The 27,306-nt window shown below is 33.4% G+C and overlaps 1 protein-coding gene across 1 annotated transcript; it reads left to right on the top strand.

Annotated features, from left to right (window-relative positions):
* The first annotated feature begins 273 nt into the window (after positions 1-273).
* LOC131948019 (protein F37C4.5) lies at positions 274-27,157 on the top strand. Its single transcript, XM_059309466.1, has 13 exons — positions 274-288; positions 1,727-1,937; positions 2,958-3,066; positions 3,302-3,418; positions 3,512-3,566; positions 3,871-4,033; positions 5,717-5,846; positions 6,282-6,421; positions 17,151-17,328; positions 22,496-22,573; positions 22,914-23,075; positions 23,508-23,741; positions 24,483-27,157. The coding sequence occupies exons 3-13, from the start codon at positions 3,034-3,036 to the stop codon at positions 24,672-24,674; spliced, it is 1,482 nt and encodes a 493-aa protein (XP_059165449.1). The 5' UTR covers positions 274-288; positions 1,727-1,937; positions 2,958-3,033; the 3' UTR covers positions 24,675-27,157.
* The last annotated feature ends 149 nt before the right edge of the window (positions 27,158-27,306 follow it).

Genomic DNA, 27,306 nt, shown 5'->3' with positions numbered 1-27,306 from the left:
AAAAAAGCAGCAAACCACCCCTAATCCTTCGCGTTTGGTGCAAGCACCTTTTAATGATCACTGAGCCTCACTCTTATTTACAAAAAAATCTGTCTAAAACTTGTAACACCATACGTTCATAAAAATAAATATCTTTTTTTCCCCATTGGTTTTAGTTTCAAATTAAATTACCTGCAGTCAGCTTAATTTATTAGATTTTGGCCCCTAAAGGTACAATTGGCATACTAAGAGGCGTTTGTTTTTGTTTTCATTTTTTCTTCTTTACGAACTCGGAAGTGCAGGTAAAGGGTAAATAAATTGTAAACTCTTAATTTCTACGTTTTATCGATCTAATATTCACATAGCTTGATTACCAATTTTTAATAGTAATTTTAAGAGGGAGAATGTTTATACCGGTGTCCGATAATGGAATCTCCTTTAAAAAAGGGGTGTTAGGTTACTGGTACTAAAATACACACATGGCTGGCTAACCTAATGTCAATGCTAACCCTGTCCCTTATCTAACCGCAACCCTGGTCCTACCATACGCCTAACCCTAATTTCTAACCATAAAATTAGTCGAGATTACAATACTACTAACAACCAAACACCCCTTTTTTTAAAGAAAATTCCATTATCGGACACCGGTATCTACAATACTCCTTTTAAGAAACTTCTTTATTTATTATTACCAGTTTAGTTTTAGGTTTTAGTTTGAGGAGTTGTTTGATTCCAGAACAACCGGTCTTAGCAAAATACTGAAAGTAGAAATACAAGTATTTGAGGCCAAAATAAGCTAAAGTACTCTTTGACCCCATTACTCACATGACTTGTGCGTAGCGAAATTAAATATGAATATATAATTAAAAATATTCTTTTCTTTTTAAACTCACAATTGTATGACCATAATCGTTATCCGTACTTATATGTAGTTTTTAAGTTTAAAGTAAACCAATTAATCCAATTATTATCGTTGGCCTTTTAATGTTATAGTTATAGTCTAATATAGTATTGGAGTATAGTATAGGCCTACTACTTAATTATTAATTATTGTAATATAAAGTAATATAAAGTAAAAGTAGGCCTATAGACCTACTATTATTAATTATAATTATTTGGCCTGGGCCTAATGAGAATGACAATTAATATTATTTTATACTTATAGCCTAGGCCTATTAGTTAATAGTATTAGTTATGATTTTATAAGTCCACTCAAGTGTTGTAGAGTGACACTACACACTCAGTAAGTGACTCAGTTACTCTAGTGTGTAGTTGACTTGTTATAGAATCTAGCAGAGTGATTCTATCATTCTACACTACATGCATTTATTAGTCTTTAGTTGAATAATCAGACTATATACTATATACTGAGAATCTCCAGTCCAGTTAGTGAGTTTAGCAATTCTACAAAGTCTATGTAAACTGTAAACTATATATATATAGATCTAGTACTCTATATACTATGTATATATATATATATATATATATATATATATATATATATATATATATATATATATATATATATATATATATATATATATATATATTAGAAAGTATATCTGTCTAGTCTACTGTCTATGTATGTATGTACCATGTAAATATACAGTGGAGATTTAGTTAGTAGAAACACTAAACACAGGACAGTGCATAGTTTAATTGCAGGTATTAAGCATTTAAAAAAAAACCTCATAAGTATTGACTATCCACAATTAATGTGCTAATTAAATTTGTCTGTTTTATTCAGAAACAAAAAGCTACCAGATATTCAAACATGGCTGTGAAGAAAACAAGCCAGTGAACAGTATATCTCTGAAGGCTAGTGATTGCCTTGTGACCAAAGTCACAGTCTACAAGGACAGGGCTGAAGTTTGCAGAGAGGTGGAAACAACCATTAAGGAGGGAGTAAATGAATTAAGAATCAAAGATTTTGTCTCTATCGAAGAAGACTCAATAAGGTAGGTGTGATAGTTTACAGTGGTGGGGATCAATTAAGGGTGGGGTTTCACCTGGTAGTAATTATTGTTCAAACAAGTCATTAAAGTGTGACTAAGGCTATCCAGTATCCATTGTTTATTTTAGTAATTTTTTACTGGTTTTCTTAAATGGAACATGACCACCACTTGAACTTACTGTAACATCTGTCAGTCATTGTTCTTCATTTGTATGTATTGTGTAATGGAGTGTGTAGTGTTTGTGGTGTGTGGAAAGTGGTATGTATGTGTAAGATGAGTTATTAGATGTGGAGGGTGAGTGTAGTGATGTGAATTGATACATGTGGGTTGTGCTGTGTGGGACATATGTCTTATGATATAGCTTATCTGGTGGAGTATGTTTTGGTGTGGATCGGTATAGAGGTTAAGGTCCTCATTTTAATGTCTGCAGTTCAAAATTATTTTACATGATTAAAAAAAGGATATTTTTTTGCGTGCCTATCTTTTATGTACTCTAAAAAGTGTTATTTAAATTTCACACTGCGGTTGGAGCACAGGCCTGCAAATAGTATATATAAATATGCTGATTGATCTATGTGTCATCTCTAGACTTTTTGTTCTGCTATGTAGTTTAGCTTGGATGTTAAATCATTTTTATCCATTCATTATATAAAGAAAATCACATTCAAACTAATACTATATTAGCAAAGTCAATTTTATATTGATTTTGGTCCATATAGTTGTCACTTTTTAACATTATTATCATATATGTATATTTGACTTGTAATGTACACATAAAATTAAAGATTTAATTTTTTTTTTTACGTTTTTACCCAGCCAGAAAAACTTTCACAGTCTTTTATTTTACAGTTTTTGTTAAATAAATTTATAGGCACTTATTTTTTATTTTTTTATTTAGCTACTTTGAAATTTAAAACAATTGTTGATTTTTCTTTAAATGAATATAACACATTGAAAACATGAAAAATGGACTCATCCTCAGCTAAACTGTCACTAAGAGTTTGTTGTGTATTAACCTTTCAGGGTGGAGGGTAAAGGTAATGCAACCATAGCTGAGGTCAGCTACCAAAGCAAATACATCACTGACGATGAAGCCACCATGACTGAGAAGGAGAAAGTTCTCAATGAGCAGGTAAATCTCTAATGTATGAGAGCCAAAAATGTACACTTTTTTTGTTCTTTTAATTTTAAAAAGGTGTTTGCTATTAATCTATTAATAATTGAGCTAAAAATAATTATAAATTATAGTTACTAGATTAAATTTTTTTTTTTTTAATCTGACTAGTTGGTAGAACTGGGATCATTCTGAAATAATTCTTTAGAATTAAGAAAAAAATTAAATAATATTTAAAATTGTAAAATTTCAGCTCAAAGCACTGAAAGAGCAGAAGCAAGATTTGGATTTCGAAACCCAGAAAAATGCAATTAAAAAGCAGTGGAGTTTACTGGATCAATTTGCTGCAACTGCTGCTAAAAATGGCAAGGTTAGTTATTATTAGATGACCCAGTTATCCTTATTTTTTTTTTTTTTGCTACATAAAAATCTAAAACCAGTTGATATTGATTTAAAAAAACAGGGTGATACCAAGGAAGAGAAGCCTGCCTTTCAGCTTGATGCAGCTTACTTTAAGGGTGAGTATCTTTCTCAGAGTCTCTAAGAAAGGTTAGTTTTCAAATGGGTTTTAGAAAACTGTTATTTTGTCTCGAATAATTATGGTACAAATTAGACACATCTTATTAAACACGTCTCGTTAAACACATCTTATTTTTATCTAATTCACTTGTCCCTTAGAACGTCATGTTCGAAAAGGGAACTTTACTCTTTTTTTTTTCAAATTAAAAAGGTACCAACAAGTTCATTAGTTAAGTCTAATAAATTATACTTTATCTTGAAAATTGCTATATATTTTCTGAATTCTGTAAATTGTTCTTGAAGGTATGAAAGAGTTTATGCAGCAGTATAAGGAGATTGGCAAACAACTGGAAGAGGAACGTTTGAGTTTGGAGAAAAAGAATCAAGAGCTGGATAAAAAGATTGAAACAGTTGAAAAAAATCTGTCAGAAGTTCGTGGGAACTGGAACTCAGGCCATGAGAGCAGGTAATATTTAGGGTGAGACAGTGGATAATTTTATGTGTAACTTGTGTGATAGGTAGTTTCATGAGTGTGACAGTGGATAGTTTTATGTGCAGCTTGTGCGACATCAGGTAGTTTTATGGGTGTGGCAATGGATAGTTTTATGTGTGACATCAGGTAGTTTTAGTGGTGTGGCAATGGATAGTTTTATGTGCAGCTTGTGCAACATCAGGTAGTTTTATGGGTGTGGCAATGGATAGTTTTATGTGTGACATCAGGTAGTTTTAGGGGTGTGGCAATGGATAGTTTTAAATGCTGTTTGTGTGACATCAGGTAGTTTTTAGCGCAATTTCCATTCTGGAGAATTGCGTTTATTAACCCGTCATTTCTGGATGTATGAATGAATGGATGGATGGATGGATGGATGTGTGTCCGCAGCTTTAAGTCGTATCTCCTCCTCAACGAAGCAATATCGAGGACTAGTTCCAAAAGCAATTATGTTAAGCAAGTTACGAGGATGAACATAGGCCATAAAAATTCCGGGTTTCTTTCATGGATTTCCCGGAAAAGCCAAAAAAAAACCTCGAAAAAAAGCAGTTTTTGGCCCATATCTCGGCAACCAGACCACTTAGCGACTTGAAACATTTACCAATCGATTCCTGCCATAATTTAGAACAATATTGCCGAAGAAAGTTTTCAAAAATAGCCTTTCGTTCGGTCACAAAAAATTTTTTGAATTAATTAAAATTTGGACCGAATTAGTAGGCATTTTATGCAATTACACCACACGCGTCATCACGTTCAATAGCTGCGCCATCACGTTCAATGGCTGCGACGTCACGTTCGGTAGCTGGGCGCGCAATGGTTTTTAGTCATGTTACTCTATTGTAAATAAAACATGTAAAATACTGAAATTTTTTAAAATAAAAAACGTTTTAATAACCAACCAATGGTTTTACTAACCCTTCTCTTGATTTACGCTACGACAGAGCTATTTTTAGATAACACAAGGAAATTGCGCTAAAATTGTCACTAGACTTTTTTTAATTACTTGTTTTTAGTTATGTTGATGGATTGTTTTATGTACATGGACTTCACTGATTTAATTTTAAACCTAATGAAGCTTTAACTATTTTACTTATTAATTCACCAGTGATTTCTTAAAGTATTTGTTGGGATGTTGCTAAAAATATAAAAAGTAATAAGTTATGTTTGTATTTTAAAGCATAAACCTTATTTACATATCCCACTCTAACATGGCCTTGCTAAATACATATGAAAATTATGGCTATATTTATGTTGTGTCTAAATTCATATGTTAATCATTCCTCTGTCTATTTTGTGTCTAAATTCATATATGAATCATTGCCCTGTCTATGTTGTGTCTAAATTGATATGTTAATCATTGCTCTGTTTATCTTGTTTCTAAATTCATATGTTAATCACTGCTCTGTCTATGTTGTGTTTAAATTCATATGTTTATCATTGCTCTGTCTATGTTGTGTCTAAATTCATTTAAATCATTCCTCTGTCTATCTTGTGTCTAAATTTATACATGAATCATTGCCCTGTCTATGTTGTGTCTAAATTGATATGTTAATCATTGCTCTGTTAATCTTGTTTCTAAATTCATATGTTAATCTTTGCTCTGTCTATGTTGTGTCTAAATTGATATGTTTATCATGGCACTGTCTATGTTGTGTCTAGGGAGTGTGTGATTGTTCTCGAGGCAGAGAAAGAGACCAAGGTGTCGCTCACTGTGTCCTATGTGGTGCTGGCGGCCTCGTGGTCACCAAGTTATGACCTGCGCATGTTCACTGATGAAGGAAACCTGAAGGTACATTTTTCTTTGGTTGCTTTCAAATCACTAGGCTATAAAAGCCTGTTTCACCTAGAATCTTGTAGTTGTAAGGTAATTATAAGGTTGTTATATTATATAGTTGCTATAATTTAAATGACTCAGACATATGGTAAAAATTTAATTATTTATTTAATGTTGTTTTACATCTTGTATCAAGTAGAGCAAATTTCCAGTCTTTGTTTTCCTAATTTTAACAACAAATTGTGTTACTAAAAAGTAATTTTGTCTCATTTTTAAAGATTCTAAATAGGGAAAACACAATCTGCATTGGGATCAAACTGATTTTTTTCTAACCAAGGGGAACAACCTTTTCTATAACAAATCAAGGAGAAAAAAGAACTTACTTATGTGACTGATGTGCTACAAAGTGTGCAAATGTGTCCTACTATTTTTGTAACTTTTTCTCCCCAGATTTTTTACTATGGTTTAATCCGCCAGTGGTCAGGGGAAGACTGGACCAACGTCAAATTATTTCTATCAACAGCAGAGCCCAGTGTTGGTGGGAGCATTCCTTTGTTGCCCATGACACAGCTTGCAGTCCGCAAAATTCGGTATGTGATTAGAGTGGATGTTAAATTTATTGTATTTATGAAATTTCCATGACAAATGCCACTTGTCCAACATCATGACATCAGGTCCCTCTTGTTCAACATCATGACATCATCCAGCAACATCATGACATCAGATCCCTCTTGTCCAACAACATCATGACATCAGATCCCTCTTGTCCAACAACATCATGACATCAGATCCCTCTTGTCCAACAACATCATGACATCAGATCCCTCTTGTCCAACAACATCATGACATCAGATGCCTCATGTCCAACAACATCATGACATCAGATCCCTCTTGTCCAACAACATCATGACATCAGATCCCTCTTGTCCAACAACATCATGACATCAGATCCCTCTTGTCCAACATCATGACATCAAATCCCTCTTGTCCAACATCATGACATCAAATCCCTTTTGTCCAACATCATGACATCAAATCCCTCTAGTCCAACATCATGACATCAAATCCCTCTTGTCCAACATCATGACATCAGATGCCTCTTGTTCAACATCATGACATCAAATCCCTCTTGTCCAACATCATGACATCAAATCCCTCTTGTCCAACATCATGACATCAAATCCCTCTTGTCCAACATCATGACATCAAATCCCTCTTGTCCAACATCATGACATCAGATGCCTCTTGTACAACATCATGACATCAAATCCCTTTTGTCCAACATCATGACATCAAATCCCTCTTGTCCAACATCATGACATCAAATCCCTCTTGTCCAACATCATGACATCAGATGCCTCTTGTACAACATCATGACATCAGATTTATCTTGTCCAACAACATCATGACATCAAATCCCTCTAGTCCAACAACATCATGACATCAAATCCCTCTTATAAAACATCATGACATCAAATCCCTCTTATAAAACATCATGACATCAAATCTCTCTTATAAAACAACATCATGACATCAAATCCCTCTTATAAAACAACATCATGACATCAAATCCCTCTTATAAAACAACATCATGACATCAAATCTCTCTTATAAAACAACATCATGACATCAAATCCCTCTTATAAAACATCATGACATCAAATCCCTCTTATAAAACAACATCATGACATCAAATCCCTCTTATAAAACAACATCATGACATCAAATCCCTCTTATAAAACAACATCATGACATCAAATCCCTCTTATAAAACAACATCATGACATCAAATCTCTCTTATAAAACAACATCATGACATCAAATCCCTCTTATAAAACATCATGACATCAAATCCCTCTTATAAAACAACATCATGACATCAAATCCCTCTTATAAAACAACATCATGACATCAAATCCCTCTTATAAAACAACATCATGACATCAAATCCCTCTTGTCCAGCAACATCATGACATCAAATCCCTCTTATGAAACAAACCCCTAGCTGTGCTAACACTAGTCTACAATAGCCTTTATGTAACAAAGACACAAAATACAGTCAAATGATTCAATTAAACCCAAAGCATTAAAAAAATGATAGTAAATGTATGCAGTGACCACTGGTCAGAATCAGCAAGTTTAATAGGTCGCAATATTGATCAGCAAGGCTTTTAGTTTCTACGATATTTTCTAAGCCCATCTAATGTTCTATGCTATACTTGTTGACTGAATAAGCGAGTATACTTTTGATTACGTTTCAAAATAAGGAAAAACAATAAACTCTGGTTAAAGTCAAGGGAGAGAACAAAAAACATGTTTTGTTGGATTGTCCTACTTGTTTGTTTTATTATGGAAAATATTGATAAGTCTAAGGCCTGCAGTGTTTACAGAGCGCCCCCTAAACCAAGGAGCAGCAACTCTAGGTTGTACAAGGAAATTTATAATTTGCGTGATGAAAATGATGAAGATATATATGATGCTTCTGAATGCTATTCTGATACACTTCCGCGACCTGTGGCGCCACCATTGCAAGTAGCTGAGATCCAGGTTTGTCTTAGGCGATCCCTTTACTAAAAATCCTGACTTGATTTCAAGGTCTTGCTTTGAACTATATCCGCCAGTCTTACAGCGTATGATGTATTCCTTAAGTTCTCACTGTCTTTCTGAACCTTTCTTTCAATGAATATAAATATAGGCTGTCTTTATCAGATGTTTGTTCTTTCCTGTGAAGCTCTTTAGCTCCAAATGGTGCTGGCTACCTGCACAATCCTTAAAGCAACTACCATTGCATGTAGCGCACCTTTAACACTAATTAACAGCTAAATTTACTGCTAAAATATCAGTTTATTGTAAACTGGTGCATGGAATAGACTTGCCTGGCTAACTAATTGCATCAATTTTCAAGCATGATAAAAATTATCAACTGTCATTTTCTGGTGCAGATATATTAATAAATAAGTGAACTTTTTGAAATATCAAGTAATGTTACAAAAGTATATAACTTTATTGTGTAAAATATTGTGGTAGTAATAGAAGTTCCCTATCTGATCATAGGGTAGATGAAGTTCATCTGTTACTTTTAGCTATCACTTGAAGCAAATATATTTTAGTGCCATGCCCTGCTGCCTTAATTTCCCACACTAGACTTCAGAGCTGGGTGGTTTCAGGGGAAAACTGCACATTCTAATTAAGAACTGCTCATCCATTCAGCCAAACCATCTCTATAAAAAATGTGTAAGTCCAAGTAATATCAGATATGTTATTGGTGTATGAGTGTTACAGGTTGGTCCAGCTAGAGTACTGCAAAAAGAAAAAAAGAAGTAAAAATGTTAACGAACTAAGCATTTATTTTTAAAATTATTAATAAATCACTGCTAAAGTACAATTGGTATTTTTTTTAAAAAATAGCATTAGAAATTCTCATGCTTTGAGTTATTTGATATATTTTGCTTTACATTTTTTTAACAAGTTATATGCCTATTCTTTTAAATTACATAATGTTAAGCTCCATTTTCTAAATTAATGATTGTTACCCCCAATTTTGAAAAAAAACGTATGTTTTACCCCATATTTTTAATTTACAAATGTTATGTCCCATTTAAAAGAAAATGTGGACATAGCTAAACTGTACAGACAGATTTATTTTAATGAACGGAAAACCCTTAATAAAAATAACTGAAGGAGAACTGGAATAACAAGCCAAAAATTATTTTAATTAGGAGCTCTTGAAATGTCTTAAAAATTCTTGCTTTGAAAGCCTCACTTAAAGTTCTTTAGTTATAAATAGCATGCTAGGACTCATACAAATGATTTCTGGGACAGGCACTTTCAATCTCAGTTCCGTGAAAACAAAATGGCCCTGAGAAAAACACTGAGAAGATATAGCATGCCATTTTCTGTAAAAGGGGCTCCACATCCTGCTCCAGTCTCTAGGCCAGAGGTCAAGGTCAGAATGAGTTGTTTACTCCAGGCTGATCCATGTTTTTTTTTTCCAATCCAATTTTTTCTTAATACCCAGTGAAAAATAAAAAATAAAAAATTGTAAAATAAACATTATTTTAAATTATGTTTAAAGTAGCTTCAGATTATCGTAATAACCACATTGTTGGTGTCTGATCATTGCTTTTGTTCAATCCAATTTTTAAACAAAGTATCTAATAACTAAACAAATGAATTGTAAAAAACTTGAAATTAAAAATATTAAAGTAGTTAAATTGGAACCTAAAAATCTAATTGTTACAGTGTTAAAGATTGATCCCTGCTTTTGTTCCCATAGTTCTACCAATCCAATTTTTATACCCTAATGACAAATTAACAAATATTTAGTAAAATAGACATTCTTTTTTAAAATAATTTAACTTACTCAACAACCACAATGTTGAAGTTCTTCAGCTAAGAGAAGAAACATTTAAACTAAACTAGCCTTAGGTTGTTTTTTTTTAAAAAGAGATGAAACCAACATTCTTGATGTTATAGTCAAAAGTAATGTAAGATAAATGTGCAGATGAATGTTATGAGAAAGCCAGTGAGACAATTGAGTTTATCCCCCCTTTTGGTGGCTTCTTGTCCAGTACAGGTCAGTCTAACACAAGGTAGCACAGCTTTTGCCTAGCTGAATTTCTCTATGGGGATAAAGCTTGTCTCAGGAATTAAAAAATGCCTTCTACTAACATTAGGCTAACATATTTATTATACACTGTACTGTCATTGTTATAGTTCAAAACAAAATGGCCTGAGAATCAGAAAATTTAGCTGTCAAAGGTTTGAATTAGCATTTGGATTGCTTATTAAAACTTATTTACCCTAATGCATCATATATTCAAAATTGAAGATTTCAATGTAACAAATGAAATTTCCTACTAATGACTAACATGACTGTAAGTGATTGAAGGATTCCTCATTTCTACTGTCATAGAGTTGGCTGGTGTTTGTTTTACTTAGTCTATTATTCTGTAGTCTAAAGATTCTTTATCTTTTAAAGATTTGTTGGTAATATTTCCTGTTTTCCCCTTATTTTGGAAGGAAAAGACTGCATACAAATGTGGCTTATTAGGTATGATACAACAGTCACTTTTTATGCTACAAATATCTCTAGTTGATTCATATTGTTTTCTTGTAAAGAAATTGTGTGTCTGACTGATCAATGATAAAAGCAAATCACAACAGTAATGGCTGGCGTAGCAATAGTATTTGTATCATTCAACACAAAGCTTCTTATTGGCAAATCACAAAAGTAATGGCTGGTGTAGCAATAGTATTTGTATCATTCAACACAAAGCTTCTTATTGGCAAATCACAACAGTAATGGCTGGTGTAGCAATAGTATTTGTATCATTCAACACAAAGCTTCTTATTGGTCGACTTTAATAACAATAACTACATGTGCAGGGAGTTTGACGAATGTAGATTTACTTGATTGTCTTCCATCAATGTCCCTAAACCTTTGCAACACTCATATAAAATTTTAACAAAAAAATCAAACCTTTTTTTCAGTGTTCCTAACAAAGTTTATACTTTTCAAAGTTTCTGAGTTTCCTTCCCTCTTCCCACATTGCAGCACTGCATCACTAAAATTAAAATCCCCATAGGTGTCTATTTTATCCCTGACTGATCTATTGGTGATAAAATTGTAACAGGTTGTCAATATAAAAAAAAACCCATTGTGGTGAAGTTGTATCCAGGATTAGCTAGGTTTAAAGTGATAAATTAAAGTCAACTCAGTTACCCTGTCTATCTTGTTTAGGGTAAAGAAAGTCAAGCAAAAAGCTGTCACCTCTTCACATCGCTATGAGTTTCAAGAAGATAGAGAAGAGAATTATAAATCATGTGCTCCTGATTCCTTTGGTGGCATGGAAGAGCTTGAGTGTGTGGGGTTTAGCGCACCTATGCTTCCTTCTGAGATTCAGGTGTGTTGGTCTGTCTTGGCACATTCAATTTGTTATTTTTCTCATTTTGCTTGCTCTTTGGCTGACTCATCACATCCGCTGCATGTGTTTTTTATTCTTTGCATGTTCATCAACATCTTCCTATACATGTTGCATCAAGTTGTGGACATGTTCATCAACAGCTTCCTATACATGTTGCATCAAGTTGTGGACATGTTGCTCAACATCTTCCTATACATGTTGCATCAAGTTGTGGACATGTTCCTCAACATCTTCCTATACATGTTGCATCAAGTTGTGGACATGTTCATCAACATGTTATATACATATTGCAGCAAGTTGTGGACATGTTCATCGACATGTTCCTATAGACATGTTCATGGCACTTTTATGTTACTAGCAGTTCCTTATAGTTTGCTTGTTATTAATCACAAAATGCTCACTTTGTAAATGAGGAACATCTCACCTGAATGCTTCAACATTTTGCTAACAACTTTTGCATTTATGTTATTTTATCAATTATCAATAAGGTTTATTACAAGTAGCTGTAAGTCATTTAAATATAGATCTAGTATTGTTTATAGTTAAACAATAATTTTATCCATTTATTTACAAATATAATTGTGCATATAATGCTGAATAATCTTTTTTCAACTTTTTGTATAATTTGTTGCCAGTTTTAAGCACATTATATTTTTTAATTGAAAGTTTTATTTGGTTTAAAAAATCAGCTGTTAAAATTAATTTTTTTATACCTATCCAGTCACAGTGGCTTGCCGTCATAAGATTATATGCAGCCCTTTTAAAAATATTTTTTTTAAAATTTGATTCTTATTAAAATTAGTATAAATGCAAATTTACTAAGCAATTTTTTAAGACATTTAATTTAACCATCTTTTCATTTCTTATTAGAAGTGATTAGTCTTGAGTTCTATATCCCTCATAACCTTACTAACTTTTGTCTTCTTCTATGAGCCTCCTAAATATAGACTATTCTCTATTACTCTAAGTCAAGCACGATGGTGCACAACTCAGTTTCATCTGCTGTCACAGTAGTCTATGATGTATATCATCATCATCTGATGTATCACTGTAGCATCTAATGACACATCTCACAATGTTTTACAACATCATCCGATGCATAACAATAATTGGCTTGTCACATTTCACAATATTCTGCAATGTATTACATAATCTGATGTGTCACAGTATCATCAGAAGACACTTGTCACAATATTCTGCAATGTATTACATAATCTGGTGTGTCACAGTATCATCAGAAGACACTTGTCACAATATTCTGCAATGTATTACATAATCTGGTGTGTCACAGTATCATCAGAAGACACTTGTCACAATATCCTACGATGTGCTGCAACATCATCTGATGTGTCCATCTTTGGTTTCCATGTTTTACATCTTTGATGAATTCTTTGTAGTGTCAAATAGTTTTCACTCTGTTTAGTTTTGTGGAAAAGCTGATGCCCTTTTTTGGGTATGATTTATTGGGTCCATAAAGTACATTTTTTAATTGATAGAACTCATTCTTCAACCTTGTTTTGGCAAAGTTATTACACGCAGATAGGCAAATACATGCAGGTAGTCCAACAGTTTACATCACACTGCTTAAAACTCCACTTGTCTTGAACAACCAACTCCTATAGTCTTCAAAGTCAAATGTCGCCACATGAAACCCCACTTGTTGCATATGGCAAAGCCCATTTATCCTATCTGAAAACAGGTAACAAATCCCACTTATCCAATGTGACAAACATGACAAATCCCACTTATCCAATGTGACAAACATGACAAATCCCACTTATCCAATCTGACTAACATGACAAACCCCACTTTTCCAATCTGACAAACATGATACATCTCACTTTTCCAATCTGACAATTATGACAAATCCTACTTTTCCAATCTGACAAACATGACAAATCCTACTTTTCCAATCTGACAAACATGACAAATCCCACTTTTCCAATCTGACAAACATGACAAATCCCACTTTTCTAATCTGACAACACACGACAAAGCTCACGATAATTATAATTTATTTTAATGACTAAAGCTTAGCATGTATCATTATAAATTGCTCTGTGACTTAATTTATAAAATACTGCTTTTCTAAGTAACAAGAAATTTTAGTTGTGCCACACCATGTTTAGAATAGCTGTATGCCTTTAAAAAACATGGGCTTGGAAATCTCTATTCATTTGAAGATATAAAAAATGTAGTTTTGAACTCTAGCGAAATAGGTACATGATGCTTTTAGCATACAAATGGTGATGGTGCAGCTAGACAGTAGAGAACTCTAAACCAAAGGTTATAGTTCAGATCCCAGACTTGAATGTGTAAGAAGTCACTGAATCCACCCATTAGAGCTGGGTACCTGAGATTCCTCTTAGTGAAAGTGAAAGCAGATGAGCATAGTAGTGATAACGCTATCCTTTCATAGGCCAAGTTGCAGAAACAGGTGGACTCTACTTCATCTGCCATATTGAACTTCTTGTCTGAAATAGTAACTTTACTTATTTACATATCATACAAATAATGTCTTTTACCCTTAATATGATCTAGTATGTGGTAAAGAATTCAAAAGATGAACTTAAGTACAAACATCTCACTTAGAGTTATGTGGATTTTATGAAAATCTCATAAAAACAAAGACTAAAATAAGGTTTAATTGAAACATTGAAATTAATTTTATTACAAGACTGTGCATTTTTAAATAGCACATAAAAAGCCATTGGGCTACCTATAGGAAAATCAAACCCACAAAGTCCATTGACAGATGCTTTTAAAAATGGTTTAATGAAAGAAAAAAATCTGTCACTAGCTTACTGTTGATGGGGTATTGCTAGTAGGATGGTAAGAAACAATAGCTTACTGTTGATGGGGTATTGCTGGTAGGATGGTAAGAAACAATAGCTTACTGTTGATGGGGTATTGCTGGTAGGATGGTAAGAAACAATAGTTTGCTGTTGATGGGGTATTGCTGGTAGGATGGTAAGAAACAATAGCTTTCTGTTGATGGGGTATTGCTAGTAGGATGGTAAGAAACAATAGCTTACTGTTGATGGGGTATTGCTAGTAGGATGGTAAGAAACAATAGCTTTCTGTTGATGGGGCATTGCTAGTAGGATGGTAAGAAACAATAGCTTTCTGTTGATGGGGTATTGCTAGTAGGATGGTAAGAAACAATAGCTTTCTGTTGATGTGGTATTGCTAGTAGGATGGTAAGAAACAATAGCTTGCTATTGATGGGGTATTGCTGGTAGGATGGTAAGAAACAATAGCTTTCTGTTGATGGGGTATTGCTAGTAGGATGGTAAGAAACAATAGCTTTCTGTTGATGGGGTATTGCTAGTAGGATGGTAAGAAACAATAGCTTTCTGTTGATTGGGTATTGCTGGTAGGATGGTAAGAAACAATAGCTTACTGTTGATGGGGTATTGCTGGTAGGATGGTAAGAAACAATAGCTTACTGTTGATGGGGTATTGCTAGTAGGATGGTAAGAAACAATAGTTTGCTGTTGATGGGGTATTGCTGGTAGGATGGTAAGAAACAATAGCTTTCTCTTGATGGGGTATTGCTAGTAGGATGGTAAGAAACAATAGCTTACTGTTGATGGGGTATTGCTAGTAGGATGGTAAGAAACAATAGCTTTCTGTTGATGGGGTATTGCTAGTAGGATGGTAAGAAACAATAGCTTTCTGTTGATGGGGTATTGCTAGTAGGATGGTAAGAAACAATAGCTTTCTGTTGATGGGGTATTGCTAGTAGGATGGTAAGAAACAATAGCTTTCTGTTGATGGGGTATTGCTAGTAGGATGGTAAGAAACAATAGCTTTCTGTTGATGGGGTATTGCTAGTAGGATGGTAAGAAACAATAGCTTTCTGTTGATTGGGTATTGCTGGTAGGATGGTAAGAAACAATAGCTTACTGTTGATGGGGTATTGCTGGTAGGATGGTAAGAAACAATAGCTTACTGTTGATGGGGTATTGCTAGTAGGATGGTAAGAAACAATAGTTTGCTGTTGATGGGGTATTGCTGGTAGGATGGTAAGAAACAATAGTTTGCTGTTGATGGGGTATTGCTGGTAGGATGGTAAGAAACAATAGCTTTCTGTTGATGGGGTATTGCTAGTAGGATGGTAAGAAACAATAGCTTTCTGTTGATGGGGTATTGCTAGTAGGATGGTAAGAAACAATAGCTTTCTGTTGATGGGGTATTGCTAGTAGGATGGTAAGAAACAATAGCTTTCTGTTGATGGGGTATTGCTAGTAGGATGGTAAGAAACAATAGCTTTCTGTTGATGGGGTATTGCTAGTAGGATGGTAAGAAACAATAGTTTTCTGTTGATGGGGTATTGCTAGTAGGATGGTAAGAAACAATAGCTTTCTGTTGATGGGGTATTGCTAGTAGGATGGTAAGAAACAATAGCTTTCTCTTGATGGGGTATTGCTAGTACGATGGTAAGAAACAATAGCTTTCTGTTGATTGGGTATTGCTGGTAGGATAGTAAGAAACAATAGCTTACTGTTGATGGGGTATTGCTGGTAGGATGGTAAGAAACAATAGCTTGCTGTTGATGGGCTACTGCTAGTAGGATGGTAAGAAACAATAGCTTACTGTTGATGGGGTATTGCTAGTAGGATGGTAAGAAACAATAGCTTTCTGTTGATGTGGTATTGCTAGTAGGATGGTAAGAAACAATAGCTTGCTATTGATGGGGTATTGCTGGTAGGATGGTAAGAAACAATAGCTTACTGTTGATGGGGTATTGCTAGTAGGATGGTAAGAAACAATAGCTTACTGTTGATTGGGTATTGCTAGTAGGATGGTAAGAAACAATGGCTTACTGTTGATGGGGTATTGCTGGTAGGATGGTAAGAAACAATAGTTTGCTGTTTATGGGCTATTGCTAGTAGGGTGGTAATAAACAAAAGCTTGCTGTTGATGGGCTACTGCTAGTAGGATGGTAAGAAACAATAGCGTGCAATTGATGGGGTATTGCTGGTAGGATGGTAAGAAACACTAGCTTGCTGTTGATGGGGTATTGCTGGTAGGATGGTAAGAAACAATGGCTTACTGTTGATGGGGTATTGCTGGTAGGATGGTAAGAAACACTAGCTTGCTGTTGATGGGGTATTGCTGGTAGGATGGTAAGAAACAATAGCTTGCTGTTGATGGGGTATTGCTAGTAGGATGGTAAGAAACAATAGTTTTCTGTTGATGGGGTATTGCTAGTAGGATGGTAAGAAACAATAGCTTTCTGTTGATGGGGTATTGCTAGTAGGATGGTAAGAAACAATAGCTTTCTGTTGATGGGGTATTGCTGGTAGGATGGTAAGAAACACTAGTTTGCTGTTGATGGGGTATTGCTGGTAGGATGGTAAGAAACAAGCGCTGCGCTATTTTTCAGTGTTACTGCAGCAAAAAAAGGTGGTGGCTTTGGGTTTGCCATGGCCAAAAGGTCTATGGTCAGTCAAGAAGACCATGGACAGAACCTGAGAGAAAGCAATTTCTGTTATGATGCCCCTCCTGCTCCCCCACCTATGGCCATGGCTATGGCAGCGCCAATACAAATGGCAGACATTCAGGTTTGTGTCTGCGGATACTTTTTTCACTTACGGAAGACCCTTCTGACTTTTAAATCTCAACTTTTAAGCTACTTCCATGGTGCTGTCTCTCTGCGCCTATTTGATTTCTCTCATAAGCCTGTTATGTCTTCAAATGGTATGATCAGTTTTCCTGATTATTGTACCATCCTTATGTCGTTCTTATGCTCATAATTGGTGCCATCTGCCTGCTCGTATGGCAAGCCTGTCTAACATACTGTCAACACCATTCAACAGCACGTTTCATTTCTTTGAAAGAAAAAAAATAGCATGCATACTGTTGGCTTTCCGATTACAATCAGCAAAAAAAAAAAATAACATTTTGACTCAAACATTTTGTAAAAAAGTAGACAACAATAATTATAGGAACTCTTGTTGTTGTAACATATTGAATCAAAGTATATAAGTTTCTGGGACAGGCTTATCCTAATGTGATCTGTTAACTTTAGAGACAGAAAGAGTTGAAATGTTCAGCTCATCATTATGTAGCTGTAGGTCTGCCTTGATCCTGTTATGTTAACAGCCAGTGTGTCACATTGGACAGTGAATTATGTTATTGTTCCTTTATAAGCAATGCATTTTTTTCTAACAAACTATTAACTAGGTGTCTGACTAGGTGGCATTAACTAGATTAGATGTTGGAAGCTTAACAAAGGGATAATAATTACCTGCAGCCCTTTACTATAAAGAAATATAACAATTTATCTTTAAACTTAAAAAAAACCCTGACTTTGTACACTTTTCTATAATAAGATGATGATGTACAACAAATTTTTGATGCTGTGTAATACATTAAAAAAATGCATGTATGATGGTGTAAAATACATGTATGATTGTGTAAAATACATGTATAATGAAGCAAAACATGTATGATGGTGTAGAACTTTGAATGATGGTGTTGAATATGTGTAAGCTGTGTAGAACATGTATGATTATGTAGAACATATGTATGATGATTTAGAGTACATGGAAGACATGTATGATGATGTAGAGTATATGTACGATGATGTAGAACGTATGATGCCATAGAGCATATGTATAATAGTGTAGAGCATATGTATAATGATGTAGAGTATATGTATGATGGCGTAGAACATATGTATTGTGGCATAGAGGATATGTATGATGGCGTTGAGCATGATGATGTAGAGTATATTTATGATGGCATAGAATATACTTATAATGGCGCAGAGCATATGTATGACTGTAGAACTTGGTCTATCACACAGGCGTAGCTCTACTACAAGATCTTTTAGAAAAATGGCTAGCTTTAGAGCAAGGCCTGCAGCCTATGCTGCAGAGGCCAGTGTAATGTCTGACTATGCCATTGCCCCTCGTGCAGTAGAGGCAGCCCCTTGTCCAGTACAGGTCAGTCCAGCACAGTTATGCAGCTTTCATATTGCTGAGTTCTTGTATTATTCTATGGGGATAAATCTTGTCTCAGGAATTTAAAAAGCCTTGTACTAACATCAGCCTAACATTTTTTTTTATTGTGCTTATTGTCCAAGCTTATACACTCCCTGTAAAGTGAAATGGCCAGATACATTTTAATAATTGTTGTCAAAAATGTTTTTACTGCTTTGAACTGTTGTTAGTTGTGTGTATATAACCTGCTTCCTGTATTAGTATACATTGTATTTCTAACTGTAGCACAACGCTTGCCTTTCAAAAACTTTTTACATTGATGTCATCTGACAATTTTTCATGATTTAATTCTCATGCACTTCAGTAAAGGGACATAAATATGCCAATACCAGAGAGCAATATAATTAAACTACTAATTTATAGCTACACATTATACATAATTAAAACCCATAAAATAACATTTTAAAATGAACATTAAGTATGCTTTTGAAATTGAAATATTTTGTAATTTAAAAATAGCTACATTATTCTAAAAGTTCTAAAAAATAAATAAATCGTCTTCTTATTCTTCGTTCTTAATTTTTAGTGTTGGAAGGGATTGAGCCTTAACTGCCAGAGGGTTTGAACTCAAGACTTTTATTATAAAAAATAAATAAATAAATGAAAGCTAGCTGAAAGGGTTAAAGATGACTTGTCTTATCTAAATGAGAAAATTCTTTGTTGCTTGTAAAAGCTTCTCTTGAGTATTATTTTATGATTGCTTCAATACTTTAAAGGATTCCATCTTTTTTACTTTCGTCCTTGAATTCAATAAGGTTGAGGCCATTTATTGTCCTGAAGCCTAGCGGACACAAAAACAATGTGGCTGTTCAGATATCCTTCTGCTACATGATGGACTTTTCCAAACATGTCGTTGTACTGAGAGTATGTGGTGACAATGCACCATGATTGATATAAGACTTCCTTCTGGTTTTTGTTCAGTTGTGAACTGTACATTCCTTTTTTTCTCATCCAGTATCTGCTTGGATCTATATAAGCTGACAGCACTGGATATCTAGTATCTGCTTGGATCTATATAAGCTGACAGCACTGGATATCTAGTATCTGCTTGGATCTATATAAGCTGACAGCACTGGATATCTAGTATCTGCTTGGATCTATATAAGCTGACAGCACTGGATATCTAGTATCTGCTTGGATCTATATAAGCTGACAGCACTGGATATCTAGTATCTGCTTGGATCTATATAAGCTGACAGCACTGGATATCTAGTATCTGCTTGGATCTATATAAGCTGACAGCACTGGATATCTAGTATCTGCTTGGATCTATATAAGCTGACAGCACTGGATATCTAGTATCTGATGACAATGGATACAAAAAAGCGAAAATAATTTTCTTAAAATTTATTTTAATGGAAGAAAAAAAAAACCCTGCGTTACATATTAAAAATACATATCACCTAAATATTTCCGAAGTAAAAAGAGTATAGTTTTATACAGTTTCTAGTCATATAGCTAATTTGAAATTTTTCTTTTCATTAGTATCTGTGTTTGAACAAAGCAGTGAAATTAATTAGACCATCACCATGTCCACTGTCCTTATCTTTCCTGATTGGAAACAAAATTCTAAACTATTAAACCTCCTATTTTAAAATGAGGCCTCCAAATGAAGATGCTACAATACCACATGGTTAATTTTTTTACCCAGGTCTTATTCCCTCAAGACAAATTTTGCTTATGATGGTGATGATGATGATGATATAGGCATGGATGAGTTGATGCCAGTTAGGAGAAGGCTAAGTGCCCCTAGGTCTGGCTCAGTGCAATGGGATGGAGCAGAAATGGCAACAGCACAAATCAATGTGTGTGAGCTACCTGCCCCCATGCTTTCTCATTGCTTCTTATTCTTATTGATCAATATTTAGTCATGTGATTGGTCAGATTTTTTTGCCATTTGATCCCAAATTTTTTTAGCATTTTTTTTGTTACCGCTACCATAAAAAAAATGGGTTAGTATATTGCATGAAATTTATCTTATCTAATTTTCAAAGGAGCTAGTTACTTTTAACAGTAAAAAAGAAAATCCAGATATTATTGAAATTGAAATTATAACAGATGAAAACGGTTTAAAACTTTTTACTTATTAATATTTATTTTATGCACATTTATACTGCATGCTGATCATAACTTGTGATTATATAAGTCCTGTGGGTCACTTTTCAAAAATATTTCTCTATCAAAGGCAAAGTGGTGATGACAGTTTTAGTTATTTTAGTTTTACTGCAGTCTGGCTAAGGGTTCAAAATGGTGGTGGACATTTTTTTTTCTTGCATGTGGTATAATTACAGTACACTAGTTTGGCTACTATTCCCTCTTCTTACAGAATTTTTATAAAATAAATCACATCCATTGGTTAATATATAAGTCAATATGATGTTTGTAACAAACGCCATGTTTTTATGCTGTTTGTTAATCGTACAACTAGATGGTACAGTATGACATTGTGTTAGCTATGTTGTAAAAGTTGTGAACATAAATACTTCTTAGCACAGTCATTTATATGTACTATTATTTATGCTTCAAAAAAAAACATTACATTTTCCCATATGCCCTTTTTTTGGTATAGCTATTTTTCAATCAGTCTTTTTATTAGTAACATCTATTTACTTATCTGGAATCACCCTATTATATAGCAAAGCTTTACCACACAGTGTTAATTTAGTAATCCAATAAATCTATACTTATGGTATCGCTGTAGAAACAAACCCTTCCCTAAACAATTTTTATTATACAAAGCCAACAATAATATAGTATGTTAACTAGGCTCTAAATAAAAAATGTTTAAACAATTACACGGGGTTCACGTGCAGGCAGGTATTACCAGTTTGAGCATCTTTTTACTGATCTCTTTACCTGTTTCATCTGTCCAGTTTTTTTACCCATTTTATTTCTCAGCCTATTTAGCTCTTTATTTTATAATTAGTGTTTACTACTTTTCAGTTTCATAAAGTAACTAATATTATTATAGATGTCAAAAATATTTTAAACATAGATTAGATGGAATTTTAAATTTAGATTTTAAGTGTATAGAGTGTAGTATTTTAAGTAATATTTTTATAAACTTAATTTATTTCGTGTAAAAATAATATTGTAGTTTTGTTTTCATACATTTCTGTACTATAAGGTTTAAATATTTATTTTAAAAATAGTGTGCATTTATATCCTTTGTTTTGCTTTAAAATATAAAAATCAATTGCTTTGTAGATTGCATACAGTTCAGTTTAATTGATTAATTATAAAAATATGAATTTACAATCTGTGATTTTTATGTCCCATGCCACCAATTTTTATAGGCTATATGCATGTTGCTATTTCATTTTCAAATATTCATACGTCGAGAACTTTTTAGATGTTTGTAGAAAAATGTGTAAGTTTGATAAATTTAACTTTTTGAGACACTGAATATAAAATAAGGCACAAATTAAAACTGGAGATAGTAGTACATAAAAGCTAAAAAATAACAACAATAAAATCAATTAATATCTTCCAGGTGGCTTTTGTAATAATTAAAACCCATACTTTTTATATTATGTCCATGATTAGTCTATGATTACAAAAATGCAAAAGTATGCTTTAAAAAGAGATTATTTTAAAAAAAAAATTGTTTAAAACTAGAGAGAATGTAAAAAAATTAAAATTAAAAAAAAAAAAAAACAATTTAAATTTAATACAATTGAAAAAATTACTTCCTATTGACATCTGTTCTATAACCCATCTGTAGGTGACAGAAAGCACCACCAGTACAACCTATGAAATAGCTCGCCAGTCTACCATCCCAAGTGACAATACTGAGCATAAGGTAGGTAACTCTACACACTTTTTTTCTACAGCAGCATGAGTTGTAGAACTTTGATTTTCCTTTTTTTTTTCATTCAGTTCATCAAAGTTTCATTTATGGAGTAATTAAATCACCATTTTAGACTTATTGGTCCATAGAGGAATTAAAGTTAAGTTTCTTTTCAGTGTGTCTGTAGTTCTTCAACTTATTTAGGTACCTTTGGTGCACTCAGATAATAATTATGTAACAAGACTTATGTACAAGGCAAGACTTTTGTGTTGGCACCATTGCGTTATAACCCCTTGAGCACCTGAAACCTTGTAGTAAAGGAGATTTTTTAAAATACCTGTATGTTCTCCAGGTCACAGTGGCCATCATTGACCTCAAGCCCACCCTGAGCTACCTGACCATACCCAAGGTTGTGCCTCATGCCTACCTGCAGGCTAAAGTGACCAACAGCTCCCCCTACACCCTGCTGGCTGGCAGGACCAACATCTTCCTGGACAACAGTTTTGTGGCCAAGGTCAGTTATCATGCTCTGTGGTTTACAGCAAACCGTTTTTTTTTAGGTTAGCTAGTTTTTGAAAATGGGATATTTGTGAATGTGCCTTATTTTTTATGTCTTAAGTGTTCATATGAAGTTTAACTTAAATGTAAGTGAGAAAAAATAATTTTAGTACACTATACTTTTAGTATTTCTTTTTTCTTTCTTTTGAATTTTTTATTCTTTTTTATTTCATTTGCTGTCAGTTATGTTTTTTGGCTAGTGGCTAAGTTGTTTAACTCTTATTGGATCTTTAAACTGACTTTAGTTAAGATTATTAACACTATTCCAATACACTTTGAATTAAAGATCATTGGCATTAATTCATTTTTTTTTAAATAGGTGAGTAGAACACAGTTGAGAGACTTCATTGTCCATACCTTCATATTTTTCTGTGCTTGATTTGTTTAGGCTGAAATTAATGCCGTCTCCCCTAAAGAAGAATTTGAATGCTCACTTGGTGTTGACCCAGGGGTCAGGGTGGACTACAAACCTCTGATCAAGGTCAACTCCTCATCTGGCATCATTTCAAAGACTCAGATCATCACGTACGAGCAGGCCATAGAGATCAAGAACGTGCACGACTACGCGGTCAAGGTTCTGGTCAGGGACAACCTGCCACGCAGTTTGGATGAGAAGATTAAGGTCTGATTACATTCATTTGTATAAAGAACCTTTCAATTCACCCTATCCTATAGAGCAACATGATTGTCAGTTTTTATATTAAACAGCCTCATTTGTCTTGCACATCTTGAACTTCTGACTAGTTGGTGTACACTCTCTCTCTATATACGGAAACCGGCTCAGAAGGTTGATTTCCATTAGCCAGGCAGGCCTCAGTGCAGCAAACCCCGACCACAAGAGTTTCCCACACATCGGTCGCTACTTCCGTCGGCTCTCACCGGGCTTTCCTTCCCCACCCACCAGACGCGGGACGTCGTCCTACCGCCTGGTACCAAGCTTGATCGTGGGGGGCGTTCGGCCAGATCAAAAACCTCTAGCTGCTGTTGGCTACCACTAGCCATTCCGCACCCATTAGGGGGGTCATGAGCTTGGTCCGACTAGTGGCACTCTTCCGAAGCCACATGAAGGCCGCAGCTTAAAGTCAAAATATCTGGTTAGAGTCGAGAGCAAACCCTTTTTGGTTCCCGGCAGTCTTGCACCTCTCCTCTCCCACGCTATAATGTAGGGGGACTTGGGAGTCCGACGTACCAGGCTCTTCGGAAGTTGGTGTACACTAGAGCTTGGAACATTTTAAAGCATTTCTCCATCAACAGATTACTAAATCCATTTAGGCGTTTATTTCCAAATCGTTTAAAGTTAAATTTAATCCAAAAATATTATTTTACACAGATAAATCCAATCCAACATTTTATTTCTGCACAGGTGAACCTACTAGTCCCGGCTATTGACCTCAAGCACCCAGAGAAGAGCGAGAAAGTTAAACTGACCAAGAACAACCACATTGAGTGGGAAGTTGAGCTTAAGGGCACAGAGAAGTCGGAGCTGGTTCTGAAATACAGTGTGGAGCACCCTGCCAACGAGGACCTGGAGACCACCACAACCATGGCTAACTAGTCTTTCACACCTAGTGAAATGACAGTAATGGCCAGTTTAAACAATTCAAACCTTTTAAAAATTAAATAATTCAAAAATTTTTAAAAATGTTTTTACACATAACTTAGTTTTTGCTTAAAAAATTATCAGGTAATTAACAAATTTAGCTTAATGAAAAACAAAATTAATATGTTTTAAATGACTGGGAACAACAACTTCATCTTCATACTTAAAGAATCTTATATCTTAGGCTTGGTTTAAGTAACTGTTGCTTGCAGCTTGTTTTGATTTACAAAAATGTATTGATGACTGTGCAATAAAACAGAGTTTGTATCACATCAAAATAAAGAGCTAAACATTAGGGCGGGGAATATTTTTAAAGTGCTGCTACTGAATAGAACACAGGAACTGATTCTATTATATTTGTTGTTATATTCTGGCTACAAATTTCTTTTGTTTTCAGGTATTGTTTACTATAGCACAAAATTGTTCATGTTTTTTTTTTTAAATTCTTTATAAAAATTATAGTGCTCAAATTATATAAATTAAATAGATAGCATGCCCATTTTATTAAAAAAATTGTATCATTTGTATCTATCTTTCACTCACACATTTCCACTTTGTCATGGTGCCATCTGTTTCTTTAATTACAATAAATGTATGTTAATTTTATATATCAATATTTTTTTTAGAGAAAAATCTATTTTTACGGCATATCAATTTTTTATGTGATGTCAAGGTATTTTTTTTTACGAAAAAATCCTTATATGTGATGCTAAGTTTTTAATTCTTAAATTCAAATAAATTGTTTTTTAACCAACAAATTAACCTCAAAATTGCCAGAGCTCAATATGCTATCATTAAATGTTTACTCTTAATATAATTACATTTACATGCAATTGATATTTTTTGTATTAAATTAGTCTATGTTCAAGCTTATTCTCTAACAAATTTGAATATTACTTTAAATCTAATTTATTCAGCAAATTAAAATTGGTGTTTGGTTAGCTTTTTTGACTTTCTATTTACAGAATTTTATTAGTATACTCAAAATAAGTATATAATATATGGTTCAGAGTATTTGTTTTATTTTTCTTCATAATTGTTGTAGAATGATTTTCCTCTTTTTTCTGTCAGTTCATCAAAATTTCATTACTTAAGTAATTAAGTTACAATTTTCTATAAAATGTTCTATAAAAACTTAATTTATGACTTGCAGGACATATAAGATTTTGCTGGATGCAATAGCGTTTTCAAATTTTAATAATTTTATTAAATGTTCTGAAAATAACAGATACATTTACTTCTGCTTCTATTGAAATGGTTTAATTTATGCCTTATTAATTTTAAAATTTAATTATATCAGTTTATTTCCTGCCTTAAAATTAACATGCTGCACAACAAATCAAAATTATTACTTTATGCTTGCATTTAACTAATACTCACCAATAAAGGTAGAAATACATACTACTCAATATTGCCGAATATAAAAAACTTTTTTTCAATACTTATTTGAGGTGCCTTATTTTTTTACTATATTTATTTCATTTATACTTCATTTAATGGACATTTTTGTTAGAAAATTACAAATAAATAATTCAACTGTAAGCAAAATATTTCAACAATAGTAGCAATAATTCTATTGATTATTGAATTTATGTAAACTTTATTAGTTTTTGCTGAACTAAATAGTGTCTTCGAACTTCAACTTGATTATTTTTTTTGTCTTTACACTTTTTGATGATTTTTTGAGATTTTTTTTTTCAGTTTTGGATTTTTGTTACCAGGGTAAAGGATTAACGTAAACAAAATGGCACTTGTGGTCTGCCCGTTTCTTAGTGTTTAAGTTTTTTAAACAAGGTATTTTTTTTTTACATTTCAACAAGAGGAAGATGTGAACCTTTTCAGGAAATATTCTCTCTAAATTTTTTATTAATTACTTTTGACAGGTTTCATGACCACAATATATTTTATTTTAAAAGAGTAAATTTTCTTTTTTCATGACTGTAAATATTTGTGACAATAGATTCTTTTATGGCAACTTATTTCTTACTTTAGCTTTTGATGATTTTTTTTTAATGCCCCATATGTTAAAAATGTTTATCGTAGCTGTATATGTAGTCTAGTGTACATGTTGTTTCGTGGAAGTAGAGAATACAAGTTTTTATTCCAAGTTTTTTTTTTAAAAAGCAGCACAACAGCAATTAATTATATTTGATTTATTCTTACAAAGTTAAATACAATATAAAGCTTTGGAAATAATTTGTTTTTGTAAAAATTCAGAAAATGAAGTGATCTCACATCATTCATATTAATTAATGAAACAATTTCATTTTTTCAAATAAAAAAATATTTTTTTAGCCTAATGTTTTAACAATGCTTGAAGTGTGATAGCAATTATCCATTGATTAATTGATGACCACCACTGATTGTGATATGCAATATTATTCATTATTTTGGTTCTTATAACTAAACCTAGTAAAAATCAATAAAATCACCCCAATTATTGCTTTGTTATTATTTTGTTCAAAGTGCTGTTGTCTGTAAAGTGTGTCATTATATCAATTCACTTGTTGATTCCAACAACTACATCAGATTTCTTGTTCCTGTGTCGGGGTTTGTCTAGAAGTATCGAACAAAAAGTTTTGTCAAT

Source organism: Physella acuta, unplaced genomic scaffold (genome assembly GCF_028476545.2).
Source record: "Physella acuta isolate Inbredline_101_S28 unplaced genomic scaffold, ASM2847654v3 ptg000620l, whole genome shotgun sequence".
NCBI lineage: Eukaryota > Metazoa > Mollusca > Gastropoda > Physidae > Physella > Physella acuta.
This window is presented reverse-complemented; position numbering and strand designations above follow the sequence as displayed.

Excerpts from the sequence above, each read along its gene's own strand:
- LOC131948019 (XM_059309466.1), top strand. The coding sequence starts at position 3,034 with ATGACTGAGAAGGAGAAAGTTCTCAATGAGCAG. Across the intron at positions 3,067-3,301 it reads AGAAAGTTCTCAATGAGCAG|CTCAAAGCACTGAAAGAGCA; the intron begins GTAAATCTCTAA and ends GTAAAATTTCAG. Across the intron at positions 17,329-22,495 it reads TACAAATGGCAGACATTCAG|GTGACAGAAAGCACCACCAG; the intron begins GTTTGTGTCTGC and ends ACCCATCTGTAG.